Source organism: Corticium candelabrum, chromosome 20 (assembly GCF_963422355.1).
Source record: "Corticium candelabrum chromosome 20, ooCorCand1.1, whole genome shotgun sequence".
Classification (NCBI taxonomy): domain Eukaryota; kingdom Metazoa; phylum Porifera; class Homoscleromorpha; order Homosclerophorida; family Plakinidae; genus Corticium; species Corticium candelabrum.
Window position 1 is genome coordinate 6086794 of NC_085104.1, and position 24581 is coordinate 6111374.

The window sequence follows — 24581 nt, forward strand, 5'->3', positions numbered from 1 at the left end:
TTAGGTTATGTATTCTGCTTTTACACTGATCTCATGTCCTTTCATATTCATTGTCTTTCATCTCTCTAGCAATGTCATTCCAAACTGGGCAGTTTCTGCCCATTTCACCAAACCTTCTCTGAGTTTCGGTTTATCCCCAAATATTCAGGAGAGTCACAGTCTCTTCTTCACTCCAGACAGGTGAACATTGCCTTCCTTCTCCAGATATTGCCTTTCCCACAATCAGTGTTCCATCCACCATCATTGCAGACACCTTCAATGTATCTTCAGATGCTCTCACCCACGCACCTTCTGACATACTGGTACATGTACACAAGAAACGAATTTTTGCCGTACAATAAAGTCCCAGATAACTTTTAATAGCCTGGTTAAAGAGCAACAAGTGGAGGCACAGCCTAAGTGACAGTAATTGTTGCTACAATTGACGTAAAGAGCAATGAAATGTTTTCTAGGACCAACATGATGAAATGTTGAGTGGGCTCTTGATGTTGGCCAACAAACAGACGAACCACCAACGTTTCATCTTTTGTTTTAATTTACTAACTTCTCTTGCTGAGTCTGGGGTTGTACCATATAAGTAAGCCAGCATTACTCTCAACTCTTTGCATTGCCATTATATGAAACCGCATCGTGCAGGTTACTATTCGAAACACTGATTCATGATCTTGATTTCAACTCATCGCAGTCATGGATGGAATCATTTTCTGGACTATCAAATCACATTCAGAAAGTCGACTATAAAGTTGTTTGTTTGCATGTCTTGTGTTTTTGGCCTGTTTCATATGATGTATCACGTGATTGTCACAGGGTTGTCGTGAACTTCTTATTCTTGTTCTTATCAAGTTATGTGAATGTCCTCGGGCAATTCCAGCTGACAAGTTGAGCCTGGTGCTTGCTGCAAAAAATGTAGGTTTGAAGATTCTCTTACAGTCATTGTGTGTATGTTGTTTGAGTGTAGACTGTGTTGTTTTTCTGTTTCTATTAGTTTGTGGGAAAGTTATTGGATAGAAAATCGGGTCTTCTGCCTGGATATATTGCATACAGTGCGGTATGGTTCTAGAAGTTATAGTGTTTGGGGCTCTATTTTGCTGTGATGCTAATTGATTGGTTGATTGTACAGATTGCGAAGCACTTTCCAGAAGGGTCGTCGACTCACTGGGTAAGTAGTGAACTTGTTGGCATCGGATCCAGATGATGATAATGATGATGAGGGTGATGATGATGATGATGATGATGATGATGATGATGATGATGATGATGATGATGATGATGATGATGATGATGATGATGATGATGATGATGATGATGATGATGATGATGATGATGATGATGATGATGATGACGATGTGCGTGTGCATGTGTGTGCATACGTGTGTGCATGCGTGCATGTGTTTGTTTGTTTGTTTGTGTGTGTGTGTGTGTGTGTGCATGTGTGTGTTGTTTGTTTGTGTGTTTGTATGACAATGTATGTTTGGTCTTCTGTATGCTGTTGTGGTTTCAGGGGGCTGTGACTATGCAGCTTATTAATGTGAGTGTGCATGCGCTAGGGTTACAGTGAAGCCTAGTTAACAATATTTACTGGACAGCAAATCTGGTTTTGTCCAGCAGAGGCTTGTCACCGTCCAGCAGGTATTATACCAGCCTTTTAATTAATACTGCTGACGGCTGGACCAACAATTGGAAATTGGAATGCAGTAGATGCTCTCATTGTTATTGGTGATGTTAATTAGTGTGCTAGATTTCGACAATGCCATGTGCCAGTCAATGTGTCCAGCCCCCTTCTCACACTCTTTGTGTTAATTATCAGGTGCCAGTACATGCGAAACAGCTGTTCTGTGACATTAGCTAGCAGCCATGGGTTTAGGACTTAGTGATTGTTCATTTGTGTCTTTGTGATTTGTGTGTTAATGCATGTACAACTGATTATGTTTGATAGTTTACATTTTTCTCTTCTTTGCTAGAGTTTTTAGTTATTTATTGATGTGTTTGTTTGTCTGTCTGTTGGCTGTTTGTCTGTCTTTCTGTTTGTCTGTTTGTCTTTTCGTCTGTCTGGTTGTCTCTCTGTCTGTCTATATGTCGGTCTGCTTGACACTGTCGGTCTGTCAAAGGCTTGTTCCACAATATGCGATGGAGACGTGACGGACGGTGACGGACAGCTCTCCGTCATGTTCACAATACGTGTACGTCCCATTTTAGTAATTACTGTTCCCATGCTGCATGATTACATCATCCTCATTTTGCACTTTGTTGATGGGGCAACAGTACCTAATCAATTCCTGTTGTGGTCCGTCAACTTCCGACAGAGCAGGCAAAATAGAATCGATTTCATCCGTGTGTCAACGCTCCGTCAAGCAATCCGTCCGTCTTGATGTGATTTGAGGGATTGTGACGATGCATATTGTGAACCAGCCTTCAGTCAGTTAGCGTGTTTGTCTGTCTGTCTGTCTGTGTGTCAGATATTTATATTTCATACATATGAACTATTACCAGCTATAGATACGAAAGTTCGTTATATATCAATTAGACCCACGCGGTTCTCTAAAAAATTATCAACTTAGGTTGCATGCAATTGGACAATATATATGTCACTAATGTCATTTTCTTTGCTCCGTGAGCGGTTCATCTTCTGGATGAGAACCTTTGCGTTGCATCTTTGGAGAGCTACAGTGAATCTTCTTCTCCAGTAGCACTTGAAATCTTGGTCGCTGTCACCGAGGTCGATGTTTTTACTTAGTTGAGATAATTGAGACAGGAATGATTGTGCTTGTCTCCCCCAATGACCAAAGTGGGGAGACAAGCTGTCTGTCTGTTTGTCTGTCTGTCTGTAAGCAAATCCAGAAGCCAATTGTAATGCTTCCGTGTTCATGACGTATTGGAGAAAAAGATTTTCTACAATTCTGCAAAGATTCAATGCCAAAGTTATCTTTAGAAAACTTTCAAAACTGTCACCTACTTATGGTGATTTAGATAGATCATTGATTTTGACATTCAAAGTCAAGTCCAATAGTTAATGACTTTGTTGTTTGCAAGGACTGGTGTGTATTTAAAAAATCCTAGCATATGGACAAGTAGAATCTGTATGAGAATAAATTATCTGTCTGTCTGTCTGTCTGTCTGTCTGTCTGTCTGTCTGTCTGTCTGTCTATCTGTCTGTTAAAGGTATTTTATTCAATAGAACAAAGTACGTACAGATGGAGGCTAAATCCTCTACAACACAATGTCCTCATCAGTCCAATTAACTACACACGTGCTTGCTCCTTTACTAAAAAAAAAATAAAGGCCAAATGGCCTTGGAAAAACACAAATTAACTAGCATCATCTAAAAGTCTCTCCACTTTCCTGTAGATGACTCGAGCATTGGCTTTTTGTAGCTGAATGGACATGCGCTCCCTCCAATGTGTCTTGAATGAGGAGGCATTTGTTGTTCCATAGGCATCCGTTGATCTACTTGACAAATGCTGTAGGTACATTTCTGCTTGTTGTCCCCATCGACCAAAATGTAACAAATGGTAATTACTAATAGTAGTGACTTTACAGTAAGGTGTTACATACGGGGTTTTTGGGGTACAGTAGTCCGAAGGTCACGGGTTAGAGACCATCGCAATACAGTGTCTTGTCTGGCTTACGACCAGTTCCCGTGTGATCTGCGTTGCTTTACATGGTACCAGGAGTGGGGTCTATCTGTCTGTCTATCTGTCTGTCTGTCTGTCTGTCTGTCAAATAACATTTATTTCAAACATGCATCTATAATACAATGCTAGCAAGGTAACTATGTAAAGTTCCGCAACTACGAGAGTTCACTAGAACTACATGTATTTTGAAAAGAAACATCTCACACTTAAAAGAGAACAATGCAAACTACTTGGAGTCAACTTAGTGGCTGAGAAACTGGGTAGAGCAATTTACGGTATAGTTAATGTTATTGCTGAGAGATTTCTAATTATGACCCTAGCATTGCACTTTTGAAGTTGAGTTGAAAATCTTTTTCTCCAGATGTCTAGAAAGTCAGCAGCGTTAGGTCGACCTAGTTTATTGCATAACTTCTTGGCTAGCCTTTTCAGAAAGCTTTCCCCCATCTCACCTGTGTTTGTTTTGTTTGTCTGTCTGTCTACCTGTCTGTCAAGCTACTTGTTGTGGAGTGGAGCTATTAGCACATCATGTTACCTTGTTATTAGATGGAAATTCAGATCTATTTTTGTTGGAGACAGATACCGTATTCGCCTGTAATAATGCCCCTGTCGTATAGAAAAGAAAACCTTTTTTTCTGGGCGTGTATACTAGGGCATAGACGTTATTTTGGTCCAAGGCGTATACATGGTCGCAAAATGATGCCATTTGGCCATTTATTTAGACACACAACAAATACCACAAATGCCTGCAATTATCCGTTTGCAAGATCAAAGATACTGGTATCTGTTAGCCTCGCCCCACGTACGCAGTGATGATGGCAGCACATCCAGCACTGCAATCCACGCTGTGTTTGGGGCGAGGCTACTACATTGTTTGTGTACAGCATCAGCAAACACGCAGAAACTAAATACAACACACACAAACCAGAGTCATCGGCCTGAAGCTCGTCAACAGCATAAGTATCAGTCATTGCAACGAAGAAATAAGTCTAACGTTAAGCACTGTTACTCAACACTGACACTAGCTCATCAAATGCACACAGACAGAGACGGACGTTCTGCGGACACCATTGTTTCTGCGCATGCATATCCTGGACGTAAACTAGGGCAATGGGCGTATACTTGGGCATGGGCATTTTTCAGGCTGAAAAGTTTTGATCTGCTGCACATGGGCATATATATAGGCATGGGTGTTATTTCGGTATGGCTGTTAGTATGGGCGAATATGGTATATCCAATACTTTCAACTGCATCTCTAGATAACATCTCCTCGATGAGATAGCAGAAAAGTTTTCTGTGCTTTATCATCACACATATGCCAGATGTACAGTAATTCTAGCTCTCTCATATATGTCAAGGGCAATGATGTCGTCATTGTTAAGTCAGAGGAAGGAGTACACTAGGGAGATCCCCTCGGCCCTTTCCTCTTCTCTGCTGCTTTGCAACCCATTTTAGAGTCTCAACAGGAAAATGATAGCAAGCTGACCGTCCTACTTAGATGATCTCTTTGTAGTTGGTGAGTTTGCTCGCATGCAACCATTTGTTTCTGACCTTCAGTCATCACTCAAAGATGTCGATGTAATAGTCAACGAAAAAAACACGAGTTGTTCAATGCGTCAGATTCTGTACAATCTTTTTGTTCTGTTCCTGTGGTCTCACATGGCACAGAAATTCTAGGGATTCCCATTCGCTGCCACCCGTTTGTCCAAACTAGATGCTCTGGGATCGCTAATTCAGGTCCTGCTCTTTGCTCAGAGCTAGTAAAGTTGAGGTGCCCTCAGAGTGCAACTCTCTTGCTAAGATTTTGCCACGTGACTCTGATGAACTACTTAGGTAATGTGTATCTCCTTATTATTTGAATATACTGCGAAACTACATGATGCCATGACCTGGTCTACCTTGTCCACATATTGGGCATAGACTCTATTGATGGTTTCACGTGGAATCAAGCCTCCAAATTGGGTGAGTTTGGCTTATCTGAAGTCAACAAAAGTAAATGCTCAGCATACATCTCTTCATAGGGTCAATCTGTCAGAGAATTGCTGATCATTTTTCCTCACTGTCACAACATACTCAACTGGTGGAAACGATTCCACATCCTCTTTATTTGGCTTCGACATTCATTCAGCTGTGAAATTCTTGCCTTTAGTTAGGTTAGAAGATGATGAAACACCGAGGCCTCAATCATTGTCAACCCTTTCAGTTACAAAGGGTAAGCTTCAGCACAATCTAACGTCTGGAATGGGCCTCTTGAGTGCAGCTCATTGTCTGTCTTCTGCATGGTACAGAAGGGATGCTACAAGATTACGTTCTGCTCAAGATAGGGAGGGAGTCTGGGGCTTGGTTAACAGCCTAACCATCCTCAGATAGGTACGCACTTATTGCAAAGGATTTCCGTCTAGCGTTCTTTCCAATGCCTTTTAGTTAATTACGTCATGCATAAACAGATGTGAATGTGGAGCGGAACTGGATGGAACTGGGCATCGTCTCCTCATTTGCAAGCTTGGCAGAGGACCAGTCTGGCAACGAAATTCTATCGTATCAGGATGGTGTAGTTGTTAGAATGAGCTCCAACTGCATCATCACAAGGAGCCAAGAGACCAGTAATCAAGTCTGAGAATCACCTCGATATTTTGGTGTACGAAGCATCAGGAGAATCAAGGACAAAGTTGGACGTGAGCATGGCTCATCCTTGGAGCAAGGACATTTTAAGCAGAGCGTGTGAAGAGGCAGGCTATGCAGCTGAGAGACGTGAGATGAGGAAGAAATGCAAATATGAAGCTCTGTCAGTTTAAGATGGCAAGGCATCTAACTTAGTCCTCCTGGCCTTTGAACACTTTGAGTTCTGGTGTCAGGAGGCAGACAAAGATTTGGAGGCAGAAGTACTGAAGCCGACTTCAGGACGAGATGGCGTAGGCACATTTCTATAATTGTAGACAGGGATGTAAGGCTAGAGTTATGTTAAAGAAGATAGGTAGATTGCATGTAGGTAAGATAAATTATTTTTTCTTTGATGTAGATATTCAGCACTATGTTTATTAGGATAATAGCTATGACTTCAGACATTTCAGTAGTTTTTGTAATGCTTAGGATGCTTTCATTTTTGTGATTGTCACATTTACAGTTTGGGAGGGAATAAAACAGTTTGTCTGTCTGTCTGTCTGTCTGTCTGTCTGTCTGTCTGTCTGTCTGTCTGTCTGTCTGTCTGTCAATGGTAGTATGTTTTATAAATTACAGCTATTACAATGAAACGCAAATTTCTGATTGCTATGTTGTTCTTAAAGTCTAGTACATTTCCTAAACATTTCCAAGGCCCAAAGGACCTGGAAGACTATATTTGACAATCTAACGTGCAAGTCCCTCTACTTTCCCGTGTATAATCCTTGCATTGCACTTCTGCAATTGAATCGATAAACATTCTCTCCAGTAAGTCTTGAACTGAGAACTATTGTTCTTGCCGTGCTCATCTCTTGACCTTATTGAAAACTGATGTAAATATTTTACTGCTTGTTGACCCTATGTCTGAAATGCTCAAGAACAAGTGGAACCAATCTTACAGCCTCTATACCGGGAAGACGTTCCATACTGTATTTCTCAGATTTGTTTGCTCTCTCCGTGATGCAGCAAAGCCCTGTGTTGATGCTGATGAGAATATTACTTCACTGCTCCAGGGGTGCACTAAAGAAATATCTAAATCTGTGCTTGATCCTGCTCCAATATCGTATACTGTTATGTCTGGACGGTTATCAGATGTCGTATATTGTTGGCGAGGTTTTCGTTTGTGATGTATTTGAAGAATGTGTAAACAGTCTGACCATACATTATCAATAGACTTGTGGGTCCAAACTGGACCCCGCCCCATTTGCATGACAGTAGGTGGTACCCAGAACCATCCAAACGAGAACCACGATCACACTGGGAGATGAATTCAATAAGTGGCATTGCTAAACTCATCCTCAAGCAAGCCGCCAAACGAAAATCGCGAGAAACTAATGCGAGCTTATTTGAAGTAGGTATAGCATTAAGCCATGCCCCAGCACCTTTGCCCTGTGTGGACTTAGCCTTGCTGCATCTCTCAAGCAGGAAGCTGTCTTGATCATAGATACTATATCCTTCTTAGCATATTCTTGTGTCAGCTTATGTTGCAGTTTTGATGGAACTTGTAGCAATTTTGTCAGGCCTTCCCGATCATCGGGCACCTGATGCAAGGAAAGTGTCTGTCTGTCTGTCTGTCATATACTGGACAGAATTTGTATATTAATGTGTCCCTAGCTCATACATGGAGTCAGGACATTATTAGGAGGGCTAGCAAGGAAAATGGTCATGCTGCCGTGACAAGAGAAGAAAAGAAAATCGAAAAATATTCAGAAGAGCTTGTTCCAGGAGGATATGTATCAAGATGTGTTCCTCTTGTGATAGAACATTTTTGGAGGTGGGGCACAAAGGCAGAGAATTTTTTGCAGCATTTGTCACAACAGTCAGCAATTCCAGAAGCCAATTTTAATGCTTCCATGTTCATGTCGTATTGCAGAAAAGGTTTTCTATAATTCTGCAAAGATGCAATGCCAAAGTTATCCTTAGAAAACTTTCAAAACTGTCATCTAATCATGGTGATTTAGATAGATTATTTGATTTTGACTTTGTTGTTTGCAAGGACTGATTTGTATTTTAAAGATCATAGCATATGTACAAGTAGAATCTGTATGAGAATAATTTGTCTGTCTGTCTGTCTGTCTGTCTGTCTGTCTGTCTGTCTGTCTGTCTGTCTGTCTGTCAAATTTTCATATATTTTTATACATCAAAGCTAATACAGGTGAAACTAAAGTAACAGCTAATGAACAACAAGTGTCACAACTACAATTACAATTACACAAATAACAATTAGCATTAAAAAGCTCCCCTACGGAGCCTACAAACCGAAATTTAGTTTACTGAATTGAAAGTTGAACAACATCTAAACTCTGGTCAGTATTCTGTCCATATGTTACTCTGATCATCTTTCTAGCCAACACCGAGGCATTGCAACGCTGAAGTTGTACTGACAAGCGTCTTCTCCAATGTGTTTTAAAATCTGAGGGATTGTTTGTCTGTCTGTTTGTCTGTCTGCCTGTCTGTCTGTCTGTCAATCACATATATTTGAACTTTTATCTATGATACATTTTGCAATGCAGGGTACTATGTACTGTCCAACTACTAGTAGTGTTCATCAACTAAACTAAGCTAAAATTGAAACTCGTGTAAAACAAAATGAGGACTACACTTAAAAACTACAGTGTACACGCAAAGCCTCCAGTACCAGCTAGTGGCTAAAGTACTGGGTGGCAAAGAGGTCACGTCTGTTGTCTTCAGACATCGAAGATAGCTTTTTAGAGATGACTCTAGCATTACACTTATGGAGCTGAATAGAAAAGCGTTTGGACCAGAAGTCGATAAACTCTGCAGCGTTCGGTTGTCCCACTTTGTCTGATGACTTCTTTGATAATTTGCACAGGAGTTTCCACCCATCGATTCCCCAAGCTCCAAAATGCTTCATTACCAGTAAGGTTACAGTGGCAATTATGCCGCCTGGTAATTGCTGTTTGCTGTATTTCTCTTTCTTTCTGTCTGCTCTTCTCTCTGCAGCGGCACCACTAACACCAGCAGATGATGGAAAGCTGTCACTACTCCATGGGTGGGCGAGGGAGATATCAAGGTCAACGTTGTTTCCAATGTCCAAGTAAAAAATACAATGTCTGGTCTGTTGTCTGTGGTTGTATAACGACTCCTCGGCTCCCTGCGGTGGTGGATATGCAACCCACAGAAACAATCAGACCAGACGGACGAAATCGATTTGTGAGACCATACTGGCCCGCCACCAGTCTTACAGGTCAGCTAATGGTATCCGCTGTCATCTATAAGAGCTCCACAATTGCATGTTGTTGTCCAGCTGGAGAAGGCTATGGGCAAACCCAAACGAAGGAAGGAAGCCAAGCGAAAATCACAAGAATTGAGTGCGAACACTTCCGATTAGCATTAAGCCAAGCCCCAGCGCCCTTACGTGTTGTTGAGCGTAGGCAGGCTGCATCTCTGGCAGTGGGGGCATTTTCGAGTAGATACTGAGCATTAGAAGAAGCAGTGACAGAAGATAGCTTTTGTTGAACTTTCCCAGTACATGGCAGGTAGTCGAACACATTTCTCCTGGAGGGACAGACTTTGCTATGGCCTCACTGATTGTCTGTCTGTCTGCCTGCCTGCCTGTCTGTCTGTCTGTCTGTCTGTCTGTCTGTCTGTCTTTCATTCTGTACCTGTCTGTCAACCATTAGATAAATAGATGTTTGTTGTTAGAACTGAGATGTTAGATCATTTACAATTTATTAATGTATATTTCAGAGCACATTTAATAAATGAACACTATATGTCGGCTTGTCTTGTTTGTGTTTTGTATGATGCTTGTGTTATGCAAAGTTTGCTATTGTTATTGTTAGAGTCCATGTTCAAATATTGCAGTACATGATCTGTTTGTTTGTTCTTTATTATCTGCTTGTCAAGTTGTCTACTTGTTTGCATGTGCAACTTTGTCATCTTCAACTCTACTTAATGTCTTCTTTGAACCAGGCTTTTGAGGAAATGTGGCAACAGTTTACAAATACATTTATTGCACTGTCTGATCTCATCTCAGTAAAAGGCAATTCAGTTTATGGAGATCGATGCTTGAGACTTTAAATATTCATCTGAATTGAATGTCTTTAAACTAGGTCGCTCAGATTTATCACCAGTGGTTGGCTTCTCTAGCTCATCAGGAAATGTTTGGAAGCTTGACTCAACCAATCTGAAGTTTAGGAGAAATCACGTCTTACCCTTCAGCGAGGTGGAGATTGGAAAGTTGTGACGTGTAGACAGCAGATGATGTGAAGTTGTTAATATAGGAACAGAATGAAGCTCAAACGAAACTTCTGAAAGCAGTTGTATCTCAGCCTTGTTCGAAGGACACTGTCACTGCAATGCTATCATTGAACAGACAGGCAAGTGACAATCAGTTTGTTCTTTTCTATGTTTGTGTGGCTACATAGATGTGTCATTGTTTTATTAGAAATTGATATGCCTTGTTTGTCAATCTGTGTGCATATTGATGGTTTGTGTGTACTGATAGAAGCTAAGTACTGTCATTTTTCACACGTTACTTATAGTATTTGTATTGCAGACAAACAACTTTAAGGGTTATTCTTATGGGAGTTTGGCAATGGTAGCAGATTTCTTATTGATTAAATGGGGTGGTTGGTGAAACATTTGTGAAAGCTAATAAAGAGTTAAAGTTATGATACTTTGTATGTATTTTATTTTATATAATTCATGAAAGATTGAGTTTAAACGTATACTGATTATTACACTGCATGAGACTAATTTTGTATAGAGAAATGATATTTTGTATAGATTTCTATTGTTGGTAACTAGAACACTTTAATTTAGACTCAAACACTCGCAAGATGCTTCAAACTTTAGCTGGCAAACTATATGTTTGTGTGAGTTAGAAAAGCTATTCTTATTTTCCATTCTTGTGATTGTATAGATTGGAATATGTCTGATGCTGTTATTATTACGTAGATTTTTTATAGACAGACATATTTGTATGACAGTTTACATATTTTAGACTTGTTTACACTTGTTAGTATGTTATATGTATGTGTGGCAACATTACTGTTATATTTCTGTGAGTCTCAGTTTGCTTGTTGACTTTGTTGATTAATCATCTGGCCAGCTTTGGGGTGTAATAAGCACATCTTAATTAGCAATATAATTTGTCTTTACTTGGCATGGACTAAAGTAATCGTATGTGTATGCTTTGTCTCACTTGCTCTAATGCATTGCTAATAAATCTCTATTACTATTATTAGATTATTTGTTTGTGTGGAAATGTTGCATTTTCATGTAGTCTCAATTATGTTTCATGTGCTAGCAATACTAATATTGTTTTATTTATTGTAATTTTTATCAGTTGTTTTGATTTAGCATCGTCAGCGTTGTCTTCCTTTGGAAGAGGTGCTGGTTGATCTGCTTGTGATGACAATCAATAAATCAGAAAGCAGTGATGAAACAGCAGATAGCAAAATCATCTGGGATCATCTGAGTAGCCAACTGGTCTTCTTTGTTCTTTCTCAGTTTGCTCGCTTTGCTGGCTTGGTTGGACTTCTTTATGATAAGGTAATACTGTTAAAGCTATTCAAGTGTGATTACTTAAATGCGAATTGATGTTAATTTTGGTAAATTTTGCAGCTGTGTGCTCAGACAAAGCCAATTGTTAAGAGTCGAGAGAGGTTGATGTGGGTTCTACTTCAGTTGTTCTCACCTGCAATTCAGACCCTTCAGGTGAGATATACTGGTAGTGAATGTATTGTCTGTTGTAAGTTTGTGGTTTTGTTCAGTTGAGTGATCTTGCTCCTTTGTTCGCAATCTTCAAGAGACTTTATCCTGAGCAAGAGGTGTGTTGTGCTGTGTTTCTGTAATATAGATAGTTTATAGGTTTACTACTTTAGTTTTAAAATACTTCACGGTACACTTTGAACTGAATCAGATTGTATTGGGTATTAGTAATAACCTTGGAATCAATAGAAGTATTCTGTATGCACTTGTACACTGTTGTAATGTAGATCCATGTGTTATGATTTGTGAGGTTTGACAGAAATATTTATTGTGCTTTGGGTTTACATGTCAGTGACTTATTAATGGCATCTGAAATTGTGTTAACACAATTAGATTTGATGCTTTAATTTGTCAGGTTAGTTTTGCACTTAACAGCAAGAATCTATTAACTAGTGTACTTGCATGTATCTATTGAATATGCAAAGTTTTAGTCGTGGCTATTTGTCTTGCATAGCCTTTGTGCTATTTCGTCTGCAATGGTGTTTGGACTTACTGTAGATCTATCATTCTTGCAGACTTTAGTTGTACAAATATTTGTTCTGTGCATGCATTACTTGTTATTCAATCAGAAAACATGGCATGTTTGATTAACAAAATAGTATTGCTACTTGTGTATTTTTAGAAGGAGTGAATATCAAATGAATTTATTAATGAATTAGGGATTTATTGTTGTTGCAAAATAATTTATTAACAATTTTAGGTGTTTTGCTTACTTTATATCGTATATTTGTCTGTAGACTTGTCCACTGCCTGAACTAGGCACACCGCAGACGTCAACTGCAATGGCAGCAGCTGCAGTGTGGATGCACATGTCAACTATGGTACTGTATAATTGGTACAGTCTTGCTCGCTGAGATGCTTTCATGTATTCTGTAGCTGTCAAGAGAGAATGCAGGCTTGATTAGACAACCACCACCATATCTGCGTCTGCATCTAGAGTTGACAACAATTTTTTTCTTTTTCAATGCAATCAATTAATTTGGAGCTTTAATTAATTTCAGCTATCTGTCACAAGATAAGCAGACGCTATTGTCTCATGCTCGAGAACCACTTCAAATTGCTTGTCTCTGCAATGCATGTAAGTTTGTGTGTTTGTTATGTAAAATGATTGAGAGATTGTTGCTTTGCTTGTGTTTCTTAGTTATTAGTGTTCAAGAGACTGTAACTCAACTTATGTCATCATTGGTTGAACGTTGGTCAGGAGGCTCATCGCCGCTTGCCAATATGGTCGCCATGCCTGGGGCTTGTAACCTTATGGCAGTCGGCATTACAGAGCCCTGTCCATTAGAAGTACTCGACAGTCTCACCACATATGCAAAGATGAGGTAATAGTGTAGTGTTTATAAGAGTCTTCTTGTTTGCTGACTTTTTTATATTCTAGTTTATGGAACAGTGTTTTAAATCGTGTCCTGAAGCCTGTGTCAGGTCATGGTCATCTGTGTTTGTCTCCGGCTTTAGTTGAGACATACAGTAGACTAATGGTGTACATGGAGATGGATTATGGTCTTGCCTTGAAGACATTTCTAGGTAATGTTTGATTGACTTTTGTTACACGATTTTTGCATGAAAAAGCAAATGAGGTGTTGAGAATTGAAAATGTTGGCTGTCAATATATATGATTTTACAGGTCAGGCAATTCCAAGTGTTTGCAAGCAAAACAACAAGCCGACAGTCCACACTTTTCTTGAACTGCTCACTTATCGACTTCAACGCCACATACAGCCACACTATCGCTTACAACTTCTCGGCATTCTTTATCAACTGAACAGTGGCAGCTTTGGGACAAATTACCAACTCCAACTAAGGCTAGTTTATCTATCCAATACTGATAGATTATCATTAAGAAGATGAATTGCTTGTTTCTGCAGCATTGAGTCGACTGCTTTGAGGTTGCTGGTTGGATTGGGAAGTACTGATTTGCCGACTCAAATGGCAAAAGTGACAGCTGATGCACGTCTGGTAATATCTGATTTGACTATCTTGTGTGGAATGAACACATTTTCATATTAGTTTGTTTATTTTGTAGCAAAACATTGGTATGATGCTTTCTCCTGACTCAGAGGAGTTAAACAGATTGTTTGTATTGGTACTAGCTCGGTCAATTCATATTGGATGTGAGTATATTTTGTAATTTAAATTATTTTTGTTAGTACAAGGAGTTATGTTGTTAGATTTAAGAATATAATTACAACCTGCATAGCACGTGAGGTTGTAATGTTTTCAGAGCTGTTTGTGTCTGTGTGTCTGCATGTGTGTTTGTATGGAAACACGGTATCTCTTGAATAGCTTAGCATATCAATATTTTCACAATATGAAAATCTCGCCAAAATCTTGTACAAATTTGAAAATGGGTACTCAGGGTTGGCAAATTGATTAGTAAATTAACATATCTATTCAATATATGGTTGGCATGAGGGTTCTGCCATCTCATTGTGGATGGCTTCTAGTTTGTTGTTGTATTTGTCTGCTTACCTGCCTGCTATGCATTGTATTTGATGTGCTCTTTAGTTTTTGTACTGTTTTTCTGTTGGTCAGTTTGCAGTAGAATGTTGTGTTCATGTGTTCGTCTGTGTACTAATGTTGTATACTGAATATGTTGTATTTATGTCTTTTTTATTGCTACTTGTATTTAGGTCTTGAGATTCCTCCTGGTGGTTGGGTGGACAATGCAATTCGTCAGGCATACAATATGACACCTCATTCATGGCCACAGCATGTTCTCAATTGTATGCCAGAGTCTGTACGTGTTGGCTATAGAGATTTTCCAGCACAGAGCAGCTTTCCTCGGCCAGAAGACAAACAGGCTTTACTAAACACAATTGACGAAGAGTGGAGAAAGTGGACTTGTAAGTGTTGCAGCAATAGGATAATTTGGAAAGTTTTGTCATTTTAGTGATAACTGATTGTGGTTACTTGTTGTTACAGAGGTAGTTACTAAGTATTTGAATATAACAATTATGATTGCATGTAGTTGTTGACATTAATTAGCTTTTGTTAAATTAGAACCACTCGAATGTCCTTAATCCAGGTAGTACAGGACGAGCCACCGTTCGGATCCCGGAAGTGTACGGAAGATGGAAATATGTAACGGTATCCTTGGAATCCCAGACAATTTTATTGTGAATGTCTGGTGCTACAGTTCAACATACAGTATGCGTACTCAGGTAGTTTAGATTAGTTTACCGTAGACTCACAAATTTGAAAGATGTTCGAGGCGTGTCTCTGTGACTGACCATTGCTTGTGTCTTTTTGATGATTTTGAGCTTTGTTTTGAGGCTGATGCAGGTGTGATTCCTTTTCTTTGAAGGCATAGGTACTCCTATGCACACTGCACGTGAAGACAGCTGTGGAATGTGCGTGTTAATACAGGGTGTTTCTTTTCGTAAGTGCCCACCCCTGGAGCCTCAAGACCTCGTACACAGTGGGAAAAGTACTCGGTTTAGGATTGTGCCCAGATCTCAAAGGTCTGAATTAGGGAGGTTCGATCGTATACTAGATTCTGAACACGTTCTTTGCGCGGGCTATATTAGCAGGTGAAAGTTACTACTATATTTGTGGGTATTTCTTATACCTGCTGCATGCCAGGCACTATTCTGAATGGTCACTTTGCTTGTTCCTGATTATTGTTCATAAATATATCTGTATGACTTTGCCTCCTCATCTGTAAGAGGTTGCATGGTCCTGATTTGATGGACTCATCTTTAGAAAGAAAACCTTAACATCGATTTGGTCAGCAACAATATTTTTCTTCGGAACTTATCTCTTTGCTCTGGACGTAGTTTGATGTTTAAGAAAAGCAAAATCAACTACAGCTTGCTCCGATAACACAGTCTGTTGGGACTGCTAGATAGCATTGTGACATATTTAAAACAACGACATATGAACAACAGTGAATGAAGGATAAGTGACCACACTTACAAGAAATTTATAATAATTAGTTGCTACACTATGCTAAAAGAATCGATAATCAACGGATAGTAATTTATTTTTGACAATTTACAGATGATGTAAGAAGAAATGAGTCAACTCTTCAAAGGGGGATCCTCTGTTCAATTTGTTTGTGGTCCTGTCCTGTCCTGTTAAAAAGCTACCATAAAACAGTTACGCTTGCCTCCAAGAGGCAACAAGTTCGATGATAGAACATTGTGATTGCTAGAATTTTAATTAAACATTTGTGAACTGTCCAATCCTCCTTTGCTTTGGAACCATTTGAAATAATTTGAACATTGGATTGCACCCTGTTGTTTCCTTATACGTTTCCTTCTTTCTTCCATGCACTTGTGTCTCGCCTTATCACCCTGTCTTCTAAAGGTTTTGGAGCACACCTCACACATCACATCCCTGACTGCCACCTGAGCACGTGCCCCCATTCTTTCTCTCCAATGTTCCAAACCATCACGACACAATGTACTCCAGCCTGCTCTTGACCTTACAGCCTCATCATACCATTCCTTCTCTGATACTTCAATTAAATAGTTAATAGTGCATATGACAGCACTTGATTTCTGACATGTAGTGTCGTTTGAGATAGGAGAAGGGCACCCTTACTCTCCTATCCCTAACAGTGTCACATGTACTGCTATTGCGTATGGAATACCTTTACTCCGTCTCTAAACTACCATTTGATCTACACTTTAGTAATGGTTCAGAATGACAGGATTATTTAAGCTATGAAGTCTAGTGCTTTGCACTAGAACAAATACGAGTTAATTAAACTAGTTCTTGATTTATCAAAAGCATATGATAAAGTTTTCTTTTATTGTCTGTTTAACAAGTTACTGGATAGAGGTGCTCTTGTATATTTGGTTAAATTTCTTGCCAAGTGGTATTCATGTCACGAAATGGAAGTTAAGTGGAACAACCACTGTTCTTCACATTTTGGCGTTGGAAATGGTATACGACAAGTGAGCGTTTTGTCTCCATCTCTGTTCAATCTCTATATAGATGATCTTTTGACACAGCTTAGCCTTTCTGGTCTCGGAGCTAGAATAGCAGATCTATACCTCGGGTGCTTGACTTACGCAGACGACATAACATTAGTGTCCCCAAATGTTGCTGGATTACAACAAATGTTATATATATGTACTATGTATGCAAATGAGCATCATCTGATATACAACACCAAAAAGTGTGTCATGATTACATTCAAGCAGAGATGATGGAAACACTCTAGTGAATTAGATGTCTTTCTCAATGGCAATAGATTACCAAACAAGGAGGAAATAACACATTTGGGCATTGTCATGAATGGTTGCTGTATGGTACAGAGCACATTGGAGGCTAGAAAAAGAAAATTTATGCTGTTGTGAATGGTGTCATTAGCTGACTTGGTGGAAGTTGTCCAAAAGATAGCATATGGATGACAATCATGAAAAGGCAACTATTTCCAGTTCTTGTCTATGGAAGTCATTTGTAGAATTTTGAACGAAGTATAGTAGAGACGTCTATTAATTAACACAGTGTATCGAAAAGGTATTCGTCGTGGGCTTGGTATGAGACAAAGAGAGTATAGTGGAAAGAATTCCAGAATTTGTTGAGGCATCTCTTAAGATGAAAATACCACAGACTAAATTTCTTAAACGGGCCATAGATTCAAGAAATGAACTTGTGAGAGGTCTGGCTTTGCTATTAGTTAGACATACTTATCCTGGACACGGATTGGATATGGTAGATGGTAGTGTTTTTACGTGTGTTAGTTATGTCATTTGTCTACATGTGTGTGTGTGTGTGTGTGTGTGTGTGTGTGTGTGTGTGTGTGTGTGTGTGTGTGTGGTGGGTGTGTGTAGGTGTGTGTGTGTGTGTGTGTGTGTGTGTGTGTGTGTGTGTGTGTGTGTTTTATGTTGCCCCTATGAGGGAACTACACCAGATTTGGTGTGATAAAAATAAATTATTTTTATTATTATTATTAAGAACATTTTCCATAAAAATTAGGAGAGATGTAGGGATGGCATAAAAACAATAAAAACAAGTTTTACATAATAGCAGTGACATCATCTAGTTTTCCAACACACACTCTATACATTATTGTCCATTGAGTCGGAAAGACTAGATGACGTCACCACTACCATGTAAAACTTGCTTCTATTGTTTTTATGCAATCCCTACATCTCTCCTCATTTTTTTTATTGAAAATGTTCTTAACTCTAGTTTATACTACACTATTTCCAGATCAAATTCATTCATAGTCACTTCACATTTATACGTTGTCAGTTGAAGTTCATACTTTGTCATTTCAAATGGGCATCATGTCAAATCAGATTCATTCACAGTCATTCAAATCTGTTATAAGTCATTTCAAATTTGCTACTGATGCTGATGTTAATTGCCCACAACTGCGATTTTACTGATTGACCAAAATAGATTGAAACCGGGCATGTATACACTATTCTGTAAACTAAATACACTGCATTACACAAACGACATTACAGTACACAATGAAACACAACTCCAAGTTAATTAAGTCATCTCATGTCAATTTCCAAGAGGGAGATCATGTCTGTCCATATTACATAATCGTTGGCAAGTGCCTTTGATTAACTAAACAACGGACAACCAACAGTGGATCTAAAGTTGATTCAACTGCTTCTTTAGCAATTTCTTTCATAATTTGGCATTGATGTGCTACCTGCATATGCGTTAATTGTGCCCAGTGGGGTGTTTACAGAAAGTCTGTTTTCTTGATACTGCCTTCAAGAATTACATCAAGAGTTTGCTCAATAGCTTAACGCACATCCAAAATACTAACCAAACTAAGAGCAGTGCAATCGACATGAATCTACACTATAACTAGCAAGACATAGTAAATTTGAAATGACTCATGACAGATTTGAATGACTGTGAATGAATTTGAAATTGACAAGTGACCAATTTGAAATGACTTTGAATGAATCTGATTTGACATAATGCAAATTTGAATTGACAAAGTACAATTTAAATTGACAGAATGCAAATTGAAGTGACTATGAACAAATTTGATCTGGAAATGGTGTAGACTAGATTCTGAACCCGTTTGTTGTATGGGCTATATTATCAGGTGAAAGTTACAACTACATAGGTATTTCTTTCTACCTATTGCACTTTTTACTGGTACTAAGTACTGGCAGTATGAAGAGAGTAGCACAATGGCAGCACACGTCAGTAGGTTCTCTCTATGAGGATGTTTGGTGGCTTTTAGAAAGCCGGTTTTTAAAGATTTGGTGGAATACCATCATTTCACTGTATTGCTTTTGCATACACAACATTTTTGGTTTTTCCTTCAGGACGCATGCATAGACAAAAAGACTGTCAGTTTGGCCAACTCTCAAACATGCAACATGCAACATACAGCTGACCATAGGAAAAGCAAGGCAAATCCAAATTAATTCCTACTACTTTCAGTGATGGCCGTGTACTTTATTGATGGTTATCGCAAAGCAGACACGCACAGGAACCTGCAGCCTTCTGAATTGGAAGGGTGTGTCTGAAGGAATTAGTGGAATTCTTGGAATGAATACATTTTGTTCTTTCCTTGCCCAGTCAGATGGTGTCTTCTATGAAATCTGTTTTGATAATCGCCATTACAAAGCTTGGGTACATCTAAGTTTTGAAGAAGTATGACTGGGCAGCCAACTCTTAGCCTAAGCTTATACGATGGCATGGCTGAAGGTTCCAAAGCGTTTAGGAACTTAGTTGGATACTGCACAGCTTCTGTTGCTTTCACAATGGTGTTGATAGATTTCAAAACCTTCTCCTCTCCAGGTAGTTGCATCAAAAGCTTGGTGTTAATGATATTGACCATTTCATTTTGTGATGCGAGAATAACACGCTCACAGAGCCAGCTATGATTCTTGCAGTTTTGATCCAAGTTTGGAAAAGCCTTTTGTACAGGGCCTCAACATTCTCTACCACTTGACCTAAGCCAGGTGGTAAGCTTATTAGGCCTTCACAATTAACAGGCTGTTCGATCTCCATTGCCAACTTCTAGAAGCAGTGATGCAAAGTCATCTGGAGATGTGTCTCCTTGCAAGTGCACTCTCATGTTGGTAGACAGAGTAATTGTTTGACTTTGTCACCAAAGAGGATTTGAAACAGGCAGGCAGCTCATCAGCTGGAGTTCGTTTTGAGACTACAGGCAGATGTTGCCAAAATTGCCCACAAGATGAATACTGACACCACCAAAATGTGTTTGTCGTCCTATGATAGCTTGCAAAGTGCCGTCCAGTGCCTCAAATGCCAGCTTATGTGCCATGGTACACTCATCCTAAACGATTAGTTGGCAATATATCGAAACATTTGCTACAGCAATTCCCGTATTAACATTACATGTTGGTGTTTTCATGTTGGCTAGGTTAGTGGAACCTTGAATGCAGAATGAGCAGTCCTTCCTCCAGAAAGCAGTGGTAGCGGCAGTGCCTGAGGATGCCACTGCAACAGCAATCTTTCTTATTTGCCTCACTTTGGCCAGGAGAAGGTTAAGTAGAAATGTCTTACCTGTACCACGGGGTGCATCAAGGAATGTGATACCATCAGATCCAGTTTGCACTTTTTGTAAGATGATCTGATAGGCAGTGGTTTGGTCTGGCACTAACAGGGGCTCTTTGCTTGATATGTGCCTTTCTAGTTCTTCTTGGTTGTAGCTCAATCGTCTCTTGTATCAGGTCCCTGGATATGCACACCTGCTGATGTCATTGAGGAGTTGGCATACCATACATTTGGAGATCTTCACCTCCTAAATGGAGAACCTTGTCTTCCAAAGGATCAGTGCTTTATTGAAAATGTTGTCATTAAAGTCAACTTGTGCGCTAGGATTCTGATGGCGTACTTTGGAAAACACACAAATTGAAAATTTAAGTATGCAAACATTGTACAGGAAAACTTATACTGTACATGGATCACAAAGTGGTCTCACCTGCAGCAGTATGCCTTCTGCCAAGCTTTCAAGCCCACATGTAACAATCATGACACTGAAGAGGTTTCTCAGCATGCGTGGACAACAACTGATGGCAGCTTACCAAGGGTGCATTCCAGTGGCCGTCGTTATCAAGAAAACCTCTCATAGATCATTCCTTTCTGAATGTTGCACATTCTTTGATCGACTATTCGAAGATCTCCAAAAAGATGTTGGTCTTTTAACAACATGAAGTAGAAGGCACACGCAGAAATGTACCGGGATGGACAGCATACACTCTACCAATAGTGTCACAGGATTTGACCTGGGGTGGCCCTCCACTTGCATGCCCTGGATATGTCGCTTCCATCTCTTGCTGGCTTTATTCCATCTGTAATACTTTTGCACATTGCAGTACAGTAGGGTCCTTGCAAAGATGTCTCGCTGGCACAGCTCAAAATAGGCTGTCAGGTAGCCATGGGCAGTTCTGTAATTTTGTCTCTGATATTGGACTCATTGAAATAGACACGTTGACCGTTCTCCAAGTGAACACTTAGTGCTTTACTGGTAGGTACCTCTGATGTATTGGAAAGTCTAAAATACGCCATGCTGCCTTCTTGTATTCTTGCAATCTCTCTTGTTGATGTACTTGCATTTGTATCATGTCACGCAGGTTTTGCCAACCCTGATTTGTTACTACAGCGAGTACAAATCGTTTGTACACTAATACCTTATCGCTGTCAAGGAAAACGCGTATACCCTACCATTGCTATGATTAACAGCACAGCACAGCTGGTTTCAATAACACGCAGGTGATTTGATATGCCTTTAATGAGTTACTAAATGACCAATGCATTTAGACTCTGTCCAATTAGTTACAGAATGGTTACTGACAAACAAGTAAGAAGTAAACTTTACGTACTCTCAGCTCAAAATGAACAATAAATCAAGCCAACCAATGGCCTTGCATGATACGAATCACTTATCGTATGGGCAAATCTCGGTATTGTTGTTATTCTGTCTTGGTGAGTGGCAGCTAGCTGCCTCGATAATTGTCTTGGCTTTGTCTCGGTAATTATCTTGCATTTAGCTGCCACTCCCCTCGGAGGAATAACAACGATATCCTTGACGTGCCTATACGATAACTAGTAAATTGATGGACTTAACTAAATTGCAATACTCTACATTGATGTTTGCATCAAAGATGTTGCAGAGTAGCAGAGAATATGGGACAATCCACCTGTTGTCAATCTTTACCTTGTTGCATCCTGGGACTGCAACCTTAGCAGTGCATCCACCATTTTCAGGTTTCCTTCTGCAATAAAAAGGGTATCCATCGTGACTTGTTTGAGTTTCTTCAAGGAGCTGTTTACTGTTTGGTGCATCTGCCATCTTTCATGAAGGGCGACTTCTTGTTCAGTGCACCACATGGCCCATGAACCATGTGCTTCTTGATAACTCCGTGGAGCAGTGAGTCTCTTCTTCAGGATTTGGCTTCTGCATTGATAATGGTGCCAATTCGAGTAGGCCAGAGTTTCTCAGCAAGCCAAATCAAGATGTGGGAATGGGGAACCTTCGTTATTGCCTCTCAGTTGAGTACATGTGGCAGCGTACAGTCCCAATGATGGCGCGTTTTGTAAGAAGATCCGTAAGCTTCTTCAATTTGAGGTGAAAGACTCTAGCCAAAAGATTGTGCCTGTCATGCGGCGTCTGTCCTTGAATGAGCTCCTTTCTGATCTCTGGCCAGCACGGATTACGCGTAAAAGTGATGGAAAGGACAAGCCGGTCATACTTTGTATGTACATTATGGCATCTTGTCCGTTTGTGCATATAGCGCGGTCTGCCCGTAAAAGAAGAGGGAAGTATACCCGGTCATGCTATCCCTCCAGTGAATATAGTCATCGACTCGCAGTTTAGTCTGGTTGTGACGTATGTACTGCAGTTGTTCTGACTGAATCTTTGCTTACATGTCCACCAAGAATTGTTGCAAAAAGGTTTCTCATCCTTAGCAGATGATTAAAATCTACAAATGTGACCAAGATCCTGTATGAAAGTCCATAGCCAACACTTTCTTGTGTCTCTTTTGTCCTGTTGTCGGATCAACCTGATGTAGTTCGAAGTTGTACCCGTCTTCATCGTGACAGAATAGCAGTGGGTACTGAAATGCATCTTATGATCTATGTGTTACATCGATACATTGAAGCTGGTTGTTGTGCTTTGCAGCACAATGTTGTGCTTTTTTAAACTGTTGGCCAACAATGAGCACAGCAACCTCATCTGTAAGTGGGACGTTACATCGTCTTTGATGTTTACTGCTCAGAGCTATGTCTGGTCAGATAACTATCCTATTCTTTGGCAAGTACATTTTATGGCAGTTTTGAAGCTAGCCACATAATTGTTCTCTCTGTGGAGAGAAAGGATAATACCAAAGTTTACTCCAGGCGCTATTCTGCATTGTTGCTCTTGTTCCTTATCATTGTCTATATAATAGATTTGTAAGAATTGTGGCTCCTCATCTGCAAGAGGTTTATGGCCCCGATTTGGTGATAAACCTGGCCCTCGACTTTAAACGTGGGCATGAAACCTGGCAGACGGACTTTCTCAGTGCATCCAAACCTTGTCATTTGGAATGCTGCGTTGTACTTTCTGACGTTGTTCACAAACCTCTTGGAAGCATGCCCTTCTGAAAGGAGCAAAGATTTGAGAGGCTCATCAACTGCAGAGATAGGGGCAGATTGATTTTTCACTGCTGCAGCACATGCCTGGAGTTTCATCTGCCCAATTTAGAGCACGCCACTACTGACACTCTTGTGACATTGCGCCAATCTGCACATGAGGATATGCGTGGCAGTTCATTGATGGGTTGTAGCTGAGAGCTGCACCCTTCCATCGTTCAGATGTCAGTCTTGGTATGTCTTGTGATTGTTTATGATTTTCAAGCCTCGCTTTTTGTTGTTCTAGAGTCTCTTCCTGTCGTGCTTGCTTGATGTGCTCCCTGTTGGCCCACAGCCTTGCTTCATGTTGTTTTGCAGTTTCCTCATTCCGTACTCACGTGATGTGCTCCCTGTTGGCCGACAGCCTTCGTTCATGTTGTTCTGGGGTCTCTTGGTTCCTCAAGGTTTTTTGTCTCTTGGCCACAGATGCACGACGGTCTAGGGCAGTCCTCTTCATTGGTGGCATCTCAAATGGGTCAATATTTTGACAAAACACCAGCAAGATTTCTGGCTACGCAGTTTCTAGGCAGCATTCTTGTTGATCGAGTCAAATGTATTTTGATGACTCAACTTTGTGACAACTTCCGGTATATTTTCAGCGATTCCCACCACGCAGTTGCTAGGTAGTAGCTCTGGATGTAGTTTGATTTTTAAGAAGAGCAAAATCAACCACAAAGTACAGTTTACTCAGATAACACAATGTAATGAGACTGCTGGATAGCATTGTGACATAACAATGGCATGTAAACTACAATGAAACTGAACGATGATGAAAGTGACCAGAAACTTTGAAATATATAATCGCTACACTATGCAAAAAGAATCTATAATCAACAAATAGTCATTTACTCCTTACAATTTACAGACAATATATAAGCCTTTCTGAAGAAAACTGTCAACCCCTCAAAGGGGATCCTCCATCAAATTGGATTATGAAAACCTTCCTCTTAACATGTCGGGTGTGTGTGTGTGCCA

General features: G+C 39.9%; 1 protein-coding gene across 3 annotated transcripts; it reads left to right on the top strand.

Annotated features, from left to right (window-relative positions):
• Nucleotides 1–240: 240 nt before the first annotated feature.
• LOC134195864 (mediator of RNA polymerase II transcription subunit 23-like) lies at nt 241–15249 on the top strand. Of its 3 annotated transcripts, none has more exons than XM_062664954.1 (21): nt 241–577; nt 637–745; nt 808–906; nt 986–1048; nt 1121–1159; nt 10224–10293; nt 10364–10476; nt 10535–10630; nt 11616–11807; nt 11880–11972; nt 12029–12085; nt 12764–12847; nt 12903–12964; nt 13028–13104; nt 13168–13351; nt 13408–13553; nt 13654–13831; nt 13895–13985; nt 14053–14140; nt 14660–14872; nt 14952–15249. In XM_062664954.1, coding segments are annotated over exons 1-21 (2166 nt in total). In that variant the 5' UTR covers nt 241–467; the 3' UTR covers nt 14954–15249. The 3 variants fall into 3 exon arrangements, with proteins under 3 accessions (XP_062520938.1, XP_062520937.1, XP_062520936.1); XM_062664953.1 differs by having other exon boundaries at nt 15030–15249; XM_062664952.1 differs by having other exon boundaries at nt 14660–15019.
• Nucleotides 15250–24581: the final 9332 nt, after the last annotated feature.

What these genes read in the sequence shown, in the direction of transcription:
- LOC134195864 (XM_062664952.1), top strand. Translation starts at nt 468, where the DNA reads ATGTTGAGTGGGCTCTTGATGTTGGCCAACAAACAGACGAACCACCAA. An exon ending in GATATATTGCATACAGTGCG is followed by an intron (nt 1,049 to 1,120) that starts GTATGGTTCTAG and finishes TTGATTGTACAG; the next exon opens with ATTGCGAAGCACTTTCCAGA. An exon ending in TGCTTGTCTCTGCAATGCAT is followed by an intron (nt 13,105 to 13,167) that starts GTAAGTTTGTGT and finishes TGTGTTTCTTAG; the next exon opens with TTATTAGTGTTCAAGAGACT.